This window comes from Pseudorca crassidens, chromosome X (genome assembly GCF_039906515.1).
Source record: "Pseudorca crassidens isolate mPseCra1 chromosome X, mPseCra1.hap1, whole genome shotgun sequence".
Classification (NCBI taxonomy): domain Eukaryota; kingdom Metazoa; phylum Chordata; class Mammalia; order Artiodactyla; family Delphinidae; genus Pseudorca; species Pseudorca crassidens.
The window spans coordinates 106,771,289-106,786,507 of NC_090317.1; the positions used below are offsets into that span (position 1 = coordinate 106,771,289).

General features: G+C 39.8%; 1 protein-coding gene across 9 annotated transcripts in view; it reads right to left on the reverse strand.

Moving 5' to 3' along the window:
• GK (glycerol kinase) overlaps window positions 1-15,219 on the reverse strand; it is a 77,112-nt gene that overhangs the window by 37,604 nt on the left and 24,289 nt on the right. For 5 of the 9 annotated variants that reach the window (XM_067724436.1, XM_067724430.1, XM_067724432.1 and 2 more), the window contains exons 5-6: window positions 3,669-3,752; window positions 281-357 (exon numbers count right to left, since the gene is read on the reverse strand). In XM_067724436.1, coding sequence (XP_067580537.1) covers window positions 281-357; window positions 3,669-3,752 — 161 coding nt within the window. The remainder of the gene's footprint in view (window positions 1-280; window positions 358-3,668; window positions 3,753-15,219) is intronic. The other 4 variants (XM_067724438.1, XM_067724434.1, XM_067724437.1 and 1 more) reach the window with 1 other exon arrangement.

Consider the following 15,219-nt stretch of genomic DNA (forward strand, 5'->3'; position numbering starts at 1 on the left):
GATTTGGAAAGCACGGTTGAATTATAGGAAGCACTCCGTGAGGAGTATGGTTTAAGCCACTGGGACACCTTATTTTCCCCTCCAGCCTATTTACCTTGGAATATTATTCCCCCAATCTACCACAGGGCAAGAAAGATAGAAAGGTAATTATCTGTGGAGAAATATTCTATCAATTGTATCAAATAACTACTGTGCAATAAGATGTAAGGCCTGGTGAAATCTCCAAACTTTTTTTGTTAAACAGGCATTTTTATAGTATACTTTTGAAGAGATCTCTTACCTTGACAAAGTTATTATTTCCTGGAATTCGTTTACTAAGACTCTCAACGGTAGACTGGGTTCTTAGGTCAAGCCACACTATAGACCAAAATACAATAATATATATGAAAAACTTCATTTAAAAAAATCAGATCTTTATGAAATCACTGTCAAGGATAGGAGAGAGATTAGTTTCCATAAGCAATTAAAATGCTACGGCTTTCGAAAGACAGAAATTAGAAAATTAGAAATGAATGGGCATATTGTTAGAAGAGAGAATAAATTTATGAGGGAGAATTTGAAGCTTTTATGCAAAATTATAGGCCAAGTTAGGAGAACAATACATACCTGAGGGTGCTGATTTTGTATCCTTTTTTATAGAAAAAAATGAAAAAATTTTTTGGATATGGATTTTCTATGCATACATGAGTGCAGAGAAAATCTAAACGCTAGGCAGGCTAGTTTCCAGGGCAAAATGCACAGCCCAGGATCACTGTACCATGTCTAAAGCATGTACCTTAGAAAACCTTGGTAGCAGTTTGTGACAAAGTAGAGAACCTGATACTATTATAGAGGGGGAAAAAAATAAGATTCAGTCGCTTATGTACAAAATGCTTATTTACATTAAACTCTTTCAAAGTAGGCTAGAATCCAGAATCGCTACAAGAATTATTTAAAGCTCACCATTCTTTCTCCATGCTAGATTGTAAAAAAACTCCCATTTTAACAGATCAATGTTGTTTTCACTAAATAACTATCATCCACTTTCTGATCCCCCTAGTAGAAAGTTCTGTTCTGCTTTACGGCAGAAGGCTTGCGAAAGAGAATGCATTAAATAGTATACAGAGCAATTGCAAAAGGTAAACAATAGGATCAGCTGAGCTTTATTTGTCAGATTTCAGGTTTGTACTTAACTTTTAATCTGTGAGTGGTCACTCGATATTTTTAGGCACTGACTGTGCTCAGATGCCTCCTAAAAACACAGTTTATTTAAAGGGCACCAGGAAGATTATGCATACTTGCCCACTACACGTGTGAGTGCCGGCAGTTACTGTCTGGTCTGGCTCATCCTTAACTGTACTATTCCTTTCTCTTCATTCAAAAATCAGTTGTTTCCTGTCCTGAATTTTAACCAATTCTTTTAAATTACTTAAAGCATCATTTCCCTTGAGGGCTTGCCTGTGCTTGATTTTGACAGTGGCTACTTTGCAAAAGAATTAAATCAGGGGCTTCAGGACACTATGCTGCTTCCCAAAGGTGGGGAAAACTTTAAGAAAACAGGCTCATCATAACCAAGGAAACAGGACACAAAGAGGAAGACCATGGAAATACATAGCCTAGCAATGACACCTGCATTTGCTGCCCGGCATCCATTCCTCTTGCTGCTGGGAGCTGTATCTTTAATTCTCTTTAGGAAGTTAACTCTCCCTCATCCTCAGCCTGAGATTCAACCCTACCCCCAGGTCCAGTATCGTGTCCCCAGTGAGCGGTTCAGGAGAGGAGCAAATCAGCCTCTGATGTGCTCTGATGTGGTCAAATCAGCCCAACTGAGATTTGTGCTCAGTCTGAAAGAGTCCCTGTTCTCAGCTCAGCTTGGGAGTGTGTAGCTGGGCCTGCTGCCCTCTTGAATAGAGAGCTGAATCGGCCACATCTGGAGCCAACCCAGAAGAGACAGACTTGCGGGGGATCCAGGCGATACTGTCTGACTTGAGAATCAAACAGCACCTGAACTAAGCTACTTGTAGAATTCCTTTTTTTCCCCTTATAACTTCACTTACTTGGGGTTCAGTTTTCTATTACTTGCCCTGTGATTGATACAGCCATTAGCAGCAGCGCTGTGGAGTTGGCAAGGTCTCCCATGTCCAGGGAACAAGGGAAATCTGCTTTGTACACAGTGGCAGTGTTGTGCGACTGTGACAAAGGTGGGCCTTCCTCATAGGCAAGCAACCCTAGCAGGTGTTAAAGGCTTAACCAGAGGAGTTGGGAGAAGTAGAGGAGGTCGAGAGAAAAGTTTTAAACCTATGACAGGTAGAATTAACAGCACATCTCAATCCTCAAGTGTTTGAAACTATAGTGGGCTAGGGGTTTAAAAATCAGTGTATTAATAGTTTCCATTACCTACTTTACAAAAATGAAATAAGATGCATTAGGATGGAAAATGCCAGCATTCACTGGACTCTGTAGGATAAATATTGACCTGTGAAACGCTGTTTTAGTTATGCTGGCTTGTTGAATCATGAGGTAAAATCTATTTCTTACCAAGGGACATGAAAACCACTGCTCTAGGCTTTCAGCATTTTTCGATATTTAAATGGACATAAAAATCACTAGGGAGATTAAAGATAAACCCCACTCCCAGAAATTCTTGGCTAGTAGGTCTGGGGAGGGGGGCCCAGAAATATACCTTTTAAACAGATGCCCCTCCCCTTTAAGAAACACTGCAGTGGTTTAAGACTCAACATCAGTGGTTCTGATCCAGAAAGCACACCAGAACCAACTGGAAAACTTTGAAATCACACATCCCGGTCCCTACATTGTAGGATTCTGGTTGCAAGTCCAGGCAAGGAAGGCCTGAGTCCTTCTACCTATGCTATTCAGTGTTATACTACAGCTTGACAACCTCTTTTTTAGGGAATGTTCTTTAGGATACTGAATTTGTTCCAATCATTAATTTAAAAACAAAACTGAAGACAAACTGATGATCAAGTGGCTCTCTGAGTTCCAGGGGCTCTGTGATTCTACTGCTCCTTGACAAGGACTACTTAAGAAATTGGGCACTACACTCCTCACTTGAAAGCTTCCAAGTAGCCACAGTGGTATGTGCAGAATGAACCCCTCACCAAAAGGAGTCAAAACAGTGGAGGTGAAATGTACATCTTCTGGCTTTGCCACCAACAAGCTATGTGACCCGAGCAAGTCACGTTACCCTTCGTGGCCTGGGTTTCCAGAATATAAAATAAGGCAGTTTGGACTAGATGGTCTCAAAAGTCCCTCTCCTTCCATTATTCCATGATCACAGAAGGCTGGCATAATTTTTACTTTGTTTTTATAACCCAAGGGTTTAAAGCAATTAGAATACATGGAATGAATTAGTAAAACTGCCAAAGAGAAAAATGTCAGTGGTCGGTATACTACTAAGCAATTCACAAATGCTCAAAATTAACTGAATTAAGAACAAAAAAAATTAGACAACTCATTAAAGAAGCTAAGATGGCAGAATTACGTTTGCAGAATAAGAGACCAAAAGCCAAAGAGAAGACCCCAAGCTGGAGGACTAAGCCCCTCGTGGAGATAATTTCTGAGAAAAATCAAAAGAAGGGCCAGATCCAGATCCAACAGCAGCAGTCAATTTCCCCCAATGTGTCCGAGTTGGAAGGCCGGGAAGTGAGCAAGGGCCAGAGCACCAATACCTGAGGCAGCGCCAGCAGCTGGAACTGAAGAGCCAGAGGGAACAACGGCAACTGGATCTGAAGGGCCAGGAGAAACTGGAGCAGCTGGAGCATTAGGAGAAATAATGGCAATTCATGCTAGAGATGGCCAGGTTCAAGGTTTGCATTTTCTTGCTGACCATTTAGGAAATGGTAGATCACATGGGCAAGTTCATCAGGATGAACATTTTCCTACACATTTAAGCGTAGAAAAAGAGAAGGAAGAGACATGGAGTGGAAGGGGAACAGAGGCAGTCCAGTCAAAGTCTCTGGTTCAATAGCATTTCCGTTTGGACAAGGACCAGGTAAATATCTGCTTCTTGTTCAGGATGACTCTTCCCTACCTTGTCACAAATCTACGTCCTAGTTAGGAAAGTGGCTCAGTTGACTTTCACCCAACCACTGAATTGAAAGGCTATGTGATGCAGTGAGAGAGTGCATCCCTAAGGGACTTCTGAAAGGAATGCTAAGGAGCATTAGCATTGTAGCATTGCTACAATCTCTGCTGGGGTCACCTGCAGAAAGACATAAATGGGTGGCTTTGGGAAGGCACAGCTCCAGGAAAGCACTTCCCTGGTAGGGTGGCAGGAGATGAAGTTCATCTCCACAAAAAGCAACAGCATATCTAAAGGGAACAGGGAATTGCTAAGTTCCAAAGTGATTCGGAAAAACATCAGAAAAAGGAAAATAGAGTCCAGAATACCATACAGCCTGTTTCTAGCACACATGTCCCTTACTTAGACCAAATAAACTGGATTTAAATGGTTCAGACCACCAAGTGAATACGTTAAAAAAAACCCAACTTGGGTGATCTGAAATTTTTATTTGTACTAAATAAAGTCACATCCAATATATGTCTGGTGGATTTAGTTTGTTCTGAAAACAAAGTTTTAAGAATGAAGAAAAATGCAGTTGCCTCAAAGCCCACGGACCAAGGTTAGTTTAGTGACGTAGTGACAGCATAGAGGAATCATTTTTAGAATATTTAGAAGTTTGCATCAGTTTTGGTCAGTCATAACAATAGAAGGGAAATATACCTAAGGAAAAAAGAATAAGCAAACACACTAAAGATAAACTAAATTATTTTCAGTTGACTAGAAGCAAAGGCAAATAATACATCTCCTCTGGATGGTTTGCTATGAGGCGCTACTGGCCTGACAGAAAGGGAGATGAAGGTAAGGCTCCAGGTTTTGGAACACACCCTAAGCAAGGACTGCTGACAGTTATACAAAGTGTTATCGGGTCGTTTTGCCCACAGTAGACATTACACCTAGTAAACTAGATTTAATTGCTATGTGTTACCACTAGCCAAAAGTTAAGCTATTAATTAAGCTGGGTAAGAGGTCATTTGCAAAGGGAAAGAGTCTGTCCCTCACCTGATGACATTTCCAGAAATCAGGTGGGGCCGAAAGAAACATGGAGAGTTGGGGAGGGGGGTGAATTAAAACATGCATGTCAAACGTTGGGGGCTGAAACCTATTTCAGCTCTTAGGTGTATAAATGCCAAAATGCCAATGGCTGACATGAGTGTGTGTGGCCCCAGGTAAGCTCTGCATTTTCCCTAAGAACACCTGTTGTATATAAATCAGCCATTTCATCTGGCATTCCTGGACTGAAAAGGCTATCATCTAATTCAGAACAGTGGCCATGTTCTGAACACTTACTGAAGGCTTATAGTCTGCTAGGCACTGTTTTAAGTGTCCTACATGTATTAACCCATTAATCTTCACCGCAAGCTTTTGAGATCCATACTTTTACTTTCTCCAGCTTAACTGTTGAGGCAACAGGCACAGAATGGTAGTAAATGGAAAAGGCAGAGTCTGAATCCAGAATGAAATCTCTACGATATAGGTACAGTCAGGATGAAGTCATAGTCTTAAATAGAACATGAAAAAATACCTCACACTTGAACTCTAATTTAGTTTCTTTTTATTTAAACTAGCCAGAGTTGAGGAATTCAATCACTGCAAAATATAGCAGTATTTCTTTATCCAGGATTGAAGGAGATGTAAGGCATTCAAAGAACCATGTAATAAGAGACTTGACAAAATGAAAAATAAGTGGATCGTGACAGGGCTGAATACTCTAGATTTTACAGAAGTAAAAAATCTGCTCCCTTCCATAGCAAAACAATAAAAAACAAAACCACACCTTTGTTGTTTAAGGCCAAGCATGCTTAGGAGTTTTAGGTGGTTTGCCATCTATGGTTTTCTTTCATGCTGATACTCTGAAACAGAACCCAGTTCAAGGAGAGAGAGAAGAATTGAGCTCAATGTTCCTTCAGATCTCAACAGATGACTAACCAGGTTGAATCACTGGCCCAGGGTTAACTAGCATGTAAAAATAACAAAAGGCAAAGAGGATAACCAATGTTTAAAACTGCCATACTCTGCATAAAGAGTTATGTGTCATAGGGAACTTTAAATCCAATATCTTAAAAAAAATGTTTGCAATCCCATCTAAATAAGGAATAATGACTCAGAGACACATGATTTTGTTGGTGGTTTTCTTTAGTGTAGTAAAGTATACTGTACTAAAGTATACTAAGTATACCATAGCCACTCAAAATTAGTGACTCTTGCCTTCCTGGATATTAGTCCCTACTACGAATAATATTTTTATATTAAATCATGAATTGTGCTCTACAGAAAGCTACCGATATGAGGGTCATATTGCACTAGGCTTGCCGTGTACACCAATCAACTTCAATAGTGAGTGACGAAACCTGGACAAGAAGAGGGGAAAGAGCTGGGCCATCCTAGTTAGGCCAGAATGTTTCACCGGTAACATTAGTGAAACGTGAATATGAACACACTAAATATCAATTGATTCAAGCCTTTCCCCACTCAACATCTGAACCACCTGTGTAGTTTTGTGCTTCTTTATCAATTTAGTCTATGGTGCATTTGTAAACCCAAACCTTCTTTTCAATACTACTTAGAAGACAGCAAGGCCTGTAGACCACTAAAAAAGAGTTGGTTTTGGAAGGAAAAGGCTTAGAAAAAGGTGGAGAGTGGGGTGGAGGGAATCCTTTGGAAAATAGTGATGAAGATAATGCTAAGAGGGAGAGAAAAAAGTGCCAGAGGGATGAGGAAAACTAAAGGTAGGGGAGAGAAGTCAAAGGCCTGCTTCATTCAGATCCAGGGCCACAAAGCTGCTGTAATCCACCTGTGAGGCCATCATGGTAAATGGCTGCATCATGGCACAGTGACTGGGAAGCAGGGATGCATTTTACCTATATCTCAGATACCACACCAGTGTTCACCTCGCCTATCACAGAACTAACACATGAATTCTTAAAACAATACGAAACTTCTAAAACAGGCCACCTCTACTCTCATAAGCATACCATGCTAAAATATGTCAGTAAACAAATACACCTTTATTGCGAGGAAGAACAAATAGCCTTTCTCAGTCTTCAACTTCTTCACCTAGCCTATTTCATGTCCACTAATAGGCCCCTGAAATTCTCCTCTCTGTTACTGTACTGGGGGTGCGTGGATTGCTTATCGAGGACTCCGAGCCATAAAAATGGCGACACAAAAGGCAATTAAAAAAATGTAGACTGCCCCTCTCATTTGCTTGCCTATAACAAATACTGCTCAGCAGTTATATAATTTACTAAGCAAAGAGAGAAGAATGAAGAGGAGCAGGATAGGCCTTCAGTGACAGATTTACAAGAGAGAGGGACAAGGAAGGAAGAAAACATGGGGGGGGGTAAAAGGAGAAAACCCACAGACTCTGATATAAAAAAAGACAAAGAAGCTCAAAGACAAAGATATGGAAAAATCTGATTCTGTTTCCATCAATCCCACCTTGTGTTGTTTTAAGATAAAGCTGCTAAAGATTTAATATTGTGTTGATATTCTCAACTGAAAACTTGCACGGAGATATGACACCTTAGTGTTTTCCTAGATGGAATAAAACTGGAGGTAGAATCTACCCTTGTCATTACTTAGTGGCTTCTCTTCCCAGCTAATTACTCTTCTGTCCTCCTTTTCTATGCCCCTTCCTCGTCTAGCCTCCAAATTCCTATCCCTAGCCTCTGTGTCACAAAGGTAAGCAAGGTGATTGCCTGGTTTGTCACTATATGCCTAGGGGTCATCACAGAACCTGTCTACAGAAAGGTACCTAAACTTCTGTTGAATCAATTAATTTTACCTTCATTCCTATGGTGAATTCTTCTGTAATAAACTGAGACTGACTAAGTTAGCAACTTTTAAGTCTACATTTTGAACAACCTCTTTACAACACAGCTACAAATTCTAACTGTCCAGAAATGAGCTTTGATTGCAAGTCCAATATTAACCTTGTCCAAGAAAGAAAGCCATTTTTCTCCCACGTTGGTACTCTTTCAGTATTACTTAATTTCCTTCTGTTCTCTCAGGCTAAAAATCTTGCAGCCCTGTTTTATTTTACCCTCAACTTTATGCCCTATTCAATTTCCAAACATACCAGCTGCATCCTTCCTCTGAAAGGTCTGGCAAAGTTGTCTCTCCATTCTTACACTCTAATCCCATTAGCTCATTAGCAGTCTCAATTAACTCCTTTGCTAGATTTTACTGAAGAGAGTAATCTTGTCCTTTTAAATATAATTATTTACATGTCTGGATATAAATGCTTTCTATTTGTCCTTCCTTCCTGTTTCTACTCCTTTTTCTTTCCTTCTTTTTCACAGTCATTCCATTTTTCCCCTTTATAAGCCTGTGACTTATACACTATTCACTCTCTTACTGCTTACCCTAGAGATTACAACATGCATCCTTGACAATACTGGGACCACAAGACACTTTAACCTCATTTACTCCATATTCCTTTCATGTACTACTGTTGCCATGTAATACTTAAAATTTTAATATATTTTGAATATCACAATACATTATTTCCTTATACAGTCAAAATTCATTTAGATTGACCTACATATTTACTACATTTATTATCTAGATTTAAATCTATTTAAATAGATTTAAATCTATTACCTAGATTTATTATCTAGGCCCCTGCATTCCTTCCTGCATTGCCAAATTTCCACCTGAGAACATTTTTTTCCTTCTCCCAGGAAAACATTATTTATTTATTTAATTTATTTATGTTTTACATCTTTATTGGAGTATAATTGCTTTACAATGGTGTGTTAGTTTCTGCTTTACAAGAGTGAATCAGTTATACATATACATATGTTCCCATATCTCTTCCCTCTTGCGTCTCCCTCCCTCCCACCGTCCCTATCCCACCCCTCCAGGTGGTCACAAAGCACCGAGCTGATCTCCCTGTGCTATGCGGCTGCTTCCCACTAGCTATCTACCTTACGCCTGGTAGTGTATATATGTCCATGCCACTCTCTCGCCTTGTCACAGCTTACCCTTCCCCCTCCCCCTCCCCATATCCTCAAGTCCATTCTCTAGTAGGTCTGTGTCTTTATTCCTGTCTTACCACTAGGTTCTTCATGACATTTTTTTTTCTTAAATTCGATATATATGTGTTAGCATACAGTACCTGACTCTCTCTTTCTGACTTACTTCACTCTGTATGACAGACTCCAGGTCCATCCATCTCATTACAAATAGCTCAATTTCGTTTCTTTTTATGGCTGAGTAATATTCCATTCTATATATGTGCCACATCTTCTTTATCCATTCATCTGATGATGGACGCTTAGGTTGTTTCCATCTCTGGGCTATTGTAAATAGAGCTGCAATGAACATTTTGGTACATGACTCTTTTTGAATTATGGTTTTCTCAGAGTATATGCCCAGTAGTGGTATTGCTGGGTCATATGGTAGTTCTATTTGTAGTTTTTTAAGGAACCTCCATACTGTTCTCCATAGTGGCTGTACCAATTCACATTCCCACCAGCAGTGCAAGAGGGTTCCCTTTTCTCCACACCCTCTCCAGAATTTATTGTTTCTAGATTTTTTGATGATGGCCATTCTGACTGGTGTGAAATGATATCTCATTGTAGTTTTGATTTGCATTTCTCTAATGATTAATGATGTTGAGCATTCTTTCATGTGTTTGTTGGCAGTCTGTATATCTTCCTTGGAGAAATGTCTGTTTAGGTCTTCTGCCCATTTTTGGATTGGGTTGTTTGTTTTTTTGTTATTGAGCTGCATGAGCTGCTTGTAAATTTTGGAAATTAATCCTTTGTCAGTTGCTTCATTTGCAAATATTTTCTCCCATTTTGAGGGTTGTCTTTTGGTCTTGTTTATGGTTGCCTTTGCTGTGCAAAAGCTTTGAAGTTTCATTAGGTCCCATTTGTTTATTTTTGTTTTTATTTCCATTTCTCTAGGAGGTGGGTCAAAAAGGATCTTGCTGTGATTTATGTCATAGAGTGTTCTGCCTGTGTTTTCCTCTAAGAGTTTGATAGTTTCTGGCCTTACATTTAGGTCTTTAATCCATTTTGAGCTTATTTTTGTGTATGGTGTTAGGGAGTGATCTACTCTCATACTTTTACATGTACCTGTCCAGTTTTCCCAACACCACTTAGTGAAGAGGCTGTCCTTTCTCCACTGTACATTCCTGCCTCCTTTATCAAAGATGAGGTGACCATATGTGTGTGGGTTTATCTCTGGGCTTTCTATGCTGTTCCATTGATCTATATTTCTGTTTTTGTGCCAGTACCATACTGTCTTGATTACTGTAGCTTTGTAGTATAGTCTGAAGTCAGGGAGCCTGATTCCTCCAGCTCTGTTTTTCGTTCTCAAGATTGCAATGGCTATTCGGGGTCTTTTATTTCCATACAAATTGTGAAATTTTTTGTTCTACTTCTGTGAAAAATGCCAGTGGTAGTTTGATAGGGATTGCATTGAATCTGTAGATTGCTTTGGGTGGTAGAGTCATTTTCACAATGTTGATTCTTCCAATCCAAGAACATGGAATATCTCTCCATCTATTTGTATCATCTTTAATTTCTTTCATCAGTGTTTTATAATTTTCTGCATACAGGTCTTTTATCTCCTTAGGTAGGTTTATTCCTAGATATTTTATTCTTTTTGTTGCAATGGTAAATGGGAGTGTTTTCTTGATTTCACTTTGAGATTTTTCATCATTAGTGTATAGGTATGCCAGAGATTTCTGTGCATTTATTTTGTATCCTGCTACTTTACAAAATTCATTGATTAGATCTAGTAGTTGTCTGGTAGCAACTTTAGGATTCTCTATGTATAGTATCATGTCAACTGCAAACAGTGACAGCTTTACTTCTTCTTTTCCGATTTGGATTCCTTTTATCTCCCTTTCTTCTCTGATTGCTGTGGCTAAAACTTCCAAAACTATGTTGAATAAGAGTGGTGGGCTTCCCTGGTGGCGCAGTGGTTGTGAGTCCACCTGCCAATGCACGGGATGCAGGTTCGTGCCCTGGTCCGGGAGGATCCCACATGCCGCGGAGCAGCTGGGCCCGTGGGCCGTGGCCGTTGGGCCTGCGTGTCCGGAGCCTGTGCTCCACAACGGGAGAAGCCGCAGCAGTGAGAGGCCCGCGTACCGCAAGTAAAAACGAAAACAAACAAACAAGCAAAAACATAAAAAAGAGTGGTGAGAGTGGGCAACCTTGTCGTGTTCCTGATCTTAGTGGAAATGCTTTCAGTTTTTCACCACTGAGGACGATGTTGGCTGTGGGTTTCTCATATATGGCCTTTATCATGTTGAGGAAAGTTCCCTCTATGCCTACTTTCTGCAGGGTTTTTATCATAAATGGGTGTTGAATTTTGTCAAAAGCTTTCTCTGCATCTATTGAGATGATCATATGAGTTTTCTCCTTCAATTTGTTAATATGGTGTATCACGTTGATTGATTTGCATATATTGAAGAATCCTTGCATTCCTGGAATAAACCCCACTTGATCATGGTATATGATCCTTTTAATGTGCTATTGGATTCTGTTTGCTAGTATTTTGTTGAGGATATTTGCATCTATGTTCATCAGTGATATTGGCCTGTAGTTTTCTTTTTTTGTGACATCCTTGTCTGGTTTTGGTATCAGGGTGATGGTGGTCTTGTAGAATGAGTTTGGGAGTGTTCCTCCCTCTGATATATCTTGCAAGAGCTTGAGAAGGTTAGGTGTTAGCTCTTCTCTAAATGTTTGATAGAATTTGCCTGTGAAGCCCTCTGGTCCTGGGCTTTTGTTTGTTGGAAGATTTTTAATCACAGTTTCAATTTCAGTGCTTGTGATTGGTCTGTTCATATTTTCTATTTCTTCCTGATTCAGTCTTGGCAGGTTGTGCATTTCTAAGAATTTGTCCATTTCCTCCAAATTGTCCATTTTATTGACATAGACTTGCTTGTAGTAATCTCTCATGATCTTTTGTATTTCTGCAGTGTCAGTTGTTACTTCTTCTTTGTCATTTCTAATTCTATTGATTTGAGTCTTCTCCCCTTTTTTCTTGATGAGTCTGGCTAATGGTTTATCAATTTTGTTTATCTTCTCAAAGAATCAGATTTTAGTTTTATTGATCTTTGCTATTGTTTCCTTCATTTCTTTTTCATTTATTTCTGATCTGATTTTTATGATTTCTTTCCTTCTGCTAACTTTTGGTTTTTTTAGTTCTTCTTTCTCTAATTGCTTTAGGTGCAAGGTTAGGTTGTTTATTCAAGATGTTTCCTGTTTCTAAGGTAGGATTGTATTGCTATAAACTTCCCTCTTAGAACTGCTTTTGCTGCATCCCATAGGTTTTGGGTTGTCGTGTCTCCATTGTCATTTGTTTCTAGGTATTAAGTAGTGTATTGTTTAGCCTCCATGTGTTTCTATTTTTTACAGATCTTTTCCTGTAATTGATATCTAGTCTCATAGCATTGTGTTTGGAAAAGATACTTGATACAATTTCAATTTTCTTAAATTTACCAAGGCTTGATTTGTGACCCAAGATATGATCTATCCTGGAGAATGTTCCATGAGCACTTGAGAAAAATGTGTATTCTGTTGTTTTTGGATGGAATGTCCTATAAATATCAATTAAGTCCATCTTGTTTAATGTATCATTTAAAGCTTGTGTTTCCTTATTTATTTTCATTTTCGATGATCTGTCCATTGGTGAAAGTGGGGTGTTAAAGTCCCCTACTATGAATGTGTTACTGTCGATTTCCCCTTTTATGGCTGTTAGTATTTGCCTTATGTACTGAGGTGCTCCTATGTTGGGTTCATAAATATTTACAATTGTTATATCTTCTTCTTGGATCGATCCCTTGATCATATGTAGTGTCCTTCTTTGTCTCTTCTAATAGTCCTTATTTGAAAGTCTATTTTGTCTGATATGAGAATTGCTACTCCAGCTTTCTTTTGGTTTCCATTTGCATGGAATATCTTTTTCCATTCCCTTACTTTCAGTCTGTATGTGTCTCTAGGTCTGAAGTGGGTCTCTTGTAGGCAGCATATATATGGGTCTTGTTTTTGTATCCATTCAGCCAATCTGTGTCTTTTGCTGGGAGCATTTAGTCCATTTACATTTAAGGTAATTATCAATATATATGTTCCTATTCCCATTTTCTTAATTGTTTTGGGTTCGTTATTGTAGGTCTTTTCCTTCTCTTGTGTTTCTTGCCTAGAGAAGTTCCTTTAGCATTTGTTGTAAAGCTGGTTTGGTGGTGCTGAACTCTCTCAGCTTTTGCTTGTTTGTAAACGTTTTAATTTCTCAATCAAATCTGAATGAGATCCTTGCTGGGTAGAGTAATCTTGATTGTAGGTTTTTCTCCTTCATCACTTTAAATATGTCCTGCCACTCCCTTCTGGCTTGCAGAGTTTCTGCTGAAAGATCAGCTGTTAACCTTCTGGGGATTCCCTTGTGTGTTATTTGTTGTTTTTCCCTTGCTGTTTGTTTTTGTCTTTTTTTTTTTTTTGCAATACGCGGGCCTCTCACTGTTGCGGCCTCTCCCGTTGCGGAGCACAGGCTGTGGATGCGCAGGCTCAGCGGCCATGGCTCATGGGCCTAGCTGCTCTGCGGCATGTGGGATCCTCCCGGACCGGGGCACAAACCCGTGTCCCCTGCATCGGCAGGTGGACTCTCAACCACTGCGCCAGCAGGGAAGCCCTCCCTTGCTGCTTTTAATATGTTTTCTTTGTATTTAATTTTTGACAGTTTGATTAATATATGTCTTGGTGTATTTCTCCTTGGATTTACCCTGTATGGGATTCTCTGTGCTTCCTGGACTTGATTAACTATTTCTTTTCCCATATTAGGGAAGTTTTCAACTATAATCTCTTCAAATATTTTCTCAGTCCCTTTCTTTTTCTCTTCTTCTTCTGGAACCCCTATAATTCGAATGTTGGTGCGTTTAATGTTGTTCCAGAGGTCTCTGAGACTGTCCTCAGTTCGTTTCATTCTTTTTCCTTTCTTCTGCTCTGCAGTAGTTATTTCCACTATTTTATCTTCCAGGTCACTTATCCGTTCTTCTGTCTCAGTTATTCTGCTATTGATCCCATCAGAGTATTTTTCATTTCATTTATTGTGTTGTTCATCATTGCTTGTTTCACCTTTAGTTCTTCTAGGTCCTTGTTAAATGTTTCTTGCACTTTGTCTATTCTATTTCCAAGATTTTGGATCATCTTTACTATCATCATTGTGAATTCTTTTTCAGGTAGACTGCCTATTTCCTATTCATTTGTTAGGTCTGGTGGGTTTTTATCTTGCTCCTTCATCTGCTGTGTGTTTTTCTGTCTTCTCATTTTGCTTATCTTGCTGTGTTTGGGGTCTCCTTTTTGCAGGCTGCAGGTTCGTAGTTCCCGTAGTTTTTGGTGTCTGTCCCCAGTGGCTAAGGTTGGTTCAGGGGGTTGTGTAGGCTTCCTGGTGGAGGGGACTAGTGCCTGTGTTCTGGTGGATCAGGCTGGGTCTTGTCTTTCTGGTGGGCAGGTCCATGTCTGGTGGTGTGTTTTGGGGTGTCTGAGGACTTATTATGATTTTAGGCAGCCTCTCTGCTAATGGGTGGGGTTGTGTTTCTGTCTTGCTAGTTGTTTGGCATAGGGTGTCCAGCACTGTAGCTTGCTGGTCAGTGAGTGAAGCTGGGTGCTGGTGTTGAGATGGAGATCTCTGGGAGATTTTCACCATTTGATATTATGTGGAGTTCAGAGGGCTCTTGTGGACCAGTGTCCTGAAGTTGGCTCTCCCACCTCAGAGGCACAGCACTGACTCCTGGCCACAGCACTGAGGGCCTTTCATCCACACGGCTCAGAATAAAAGGGAGAGGAAGGAAGGGAGGGAGGGAGGGAGGGAGGGTGGGAGGGAGGGAGGGAGGAAGGAAGGAAGGAAGGAAGGAAGGAAGGAAGGAAGGAAGAGAAGGAAGGAAGGAAGGAAGGAAGAAAAGAAAGAAAAGAAAGAAGAACGAAAGAAAGAAAGGAGGGTGGGAGGGAGGGAGGGAGGAAGGAAGGAAGGAAGGAAGGAGGGAAGGAAGGAAAGAAAGAAATAAGGAAGAAAAAATAAAGTAAGATAAAATAAAATAAAGTTGTGAAAACAAAAAATAATTATTAAGAAAAAAAATTTTTAAAGAAAAAAAACAGACAGATAAAACCCTAGGGCACATGGTGGAAGCACAGCTATACAGACAAAAT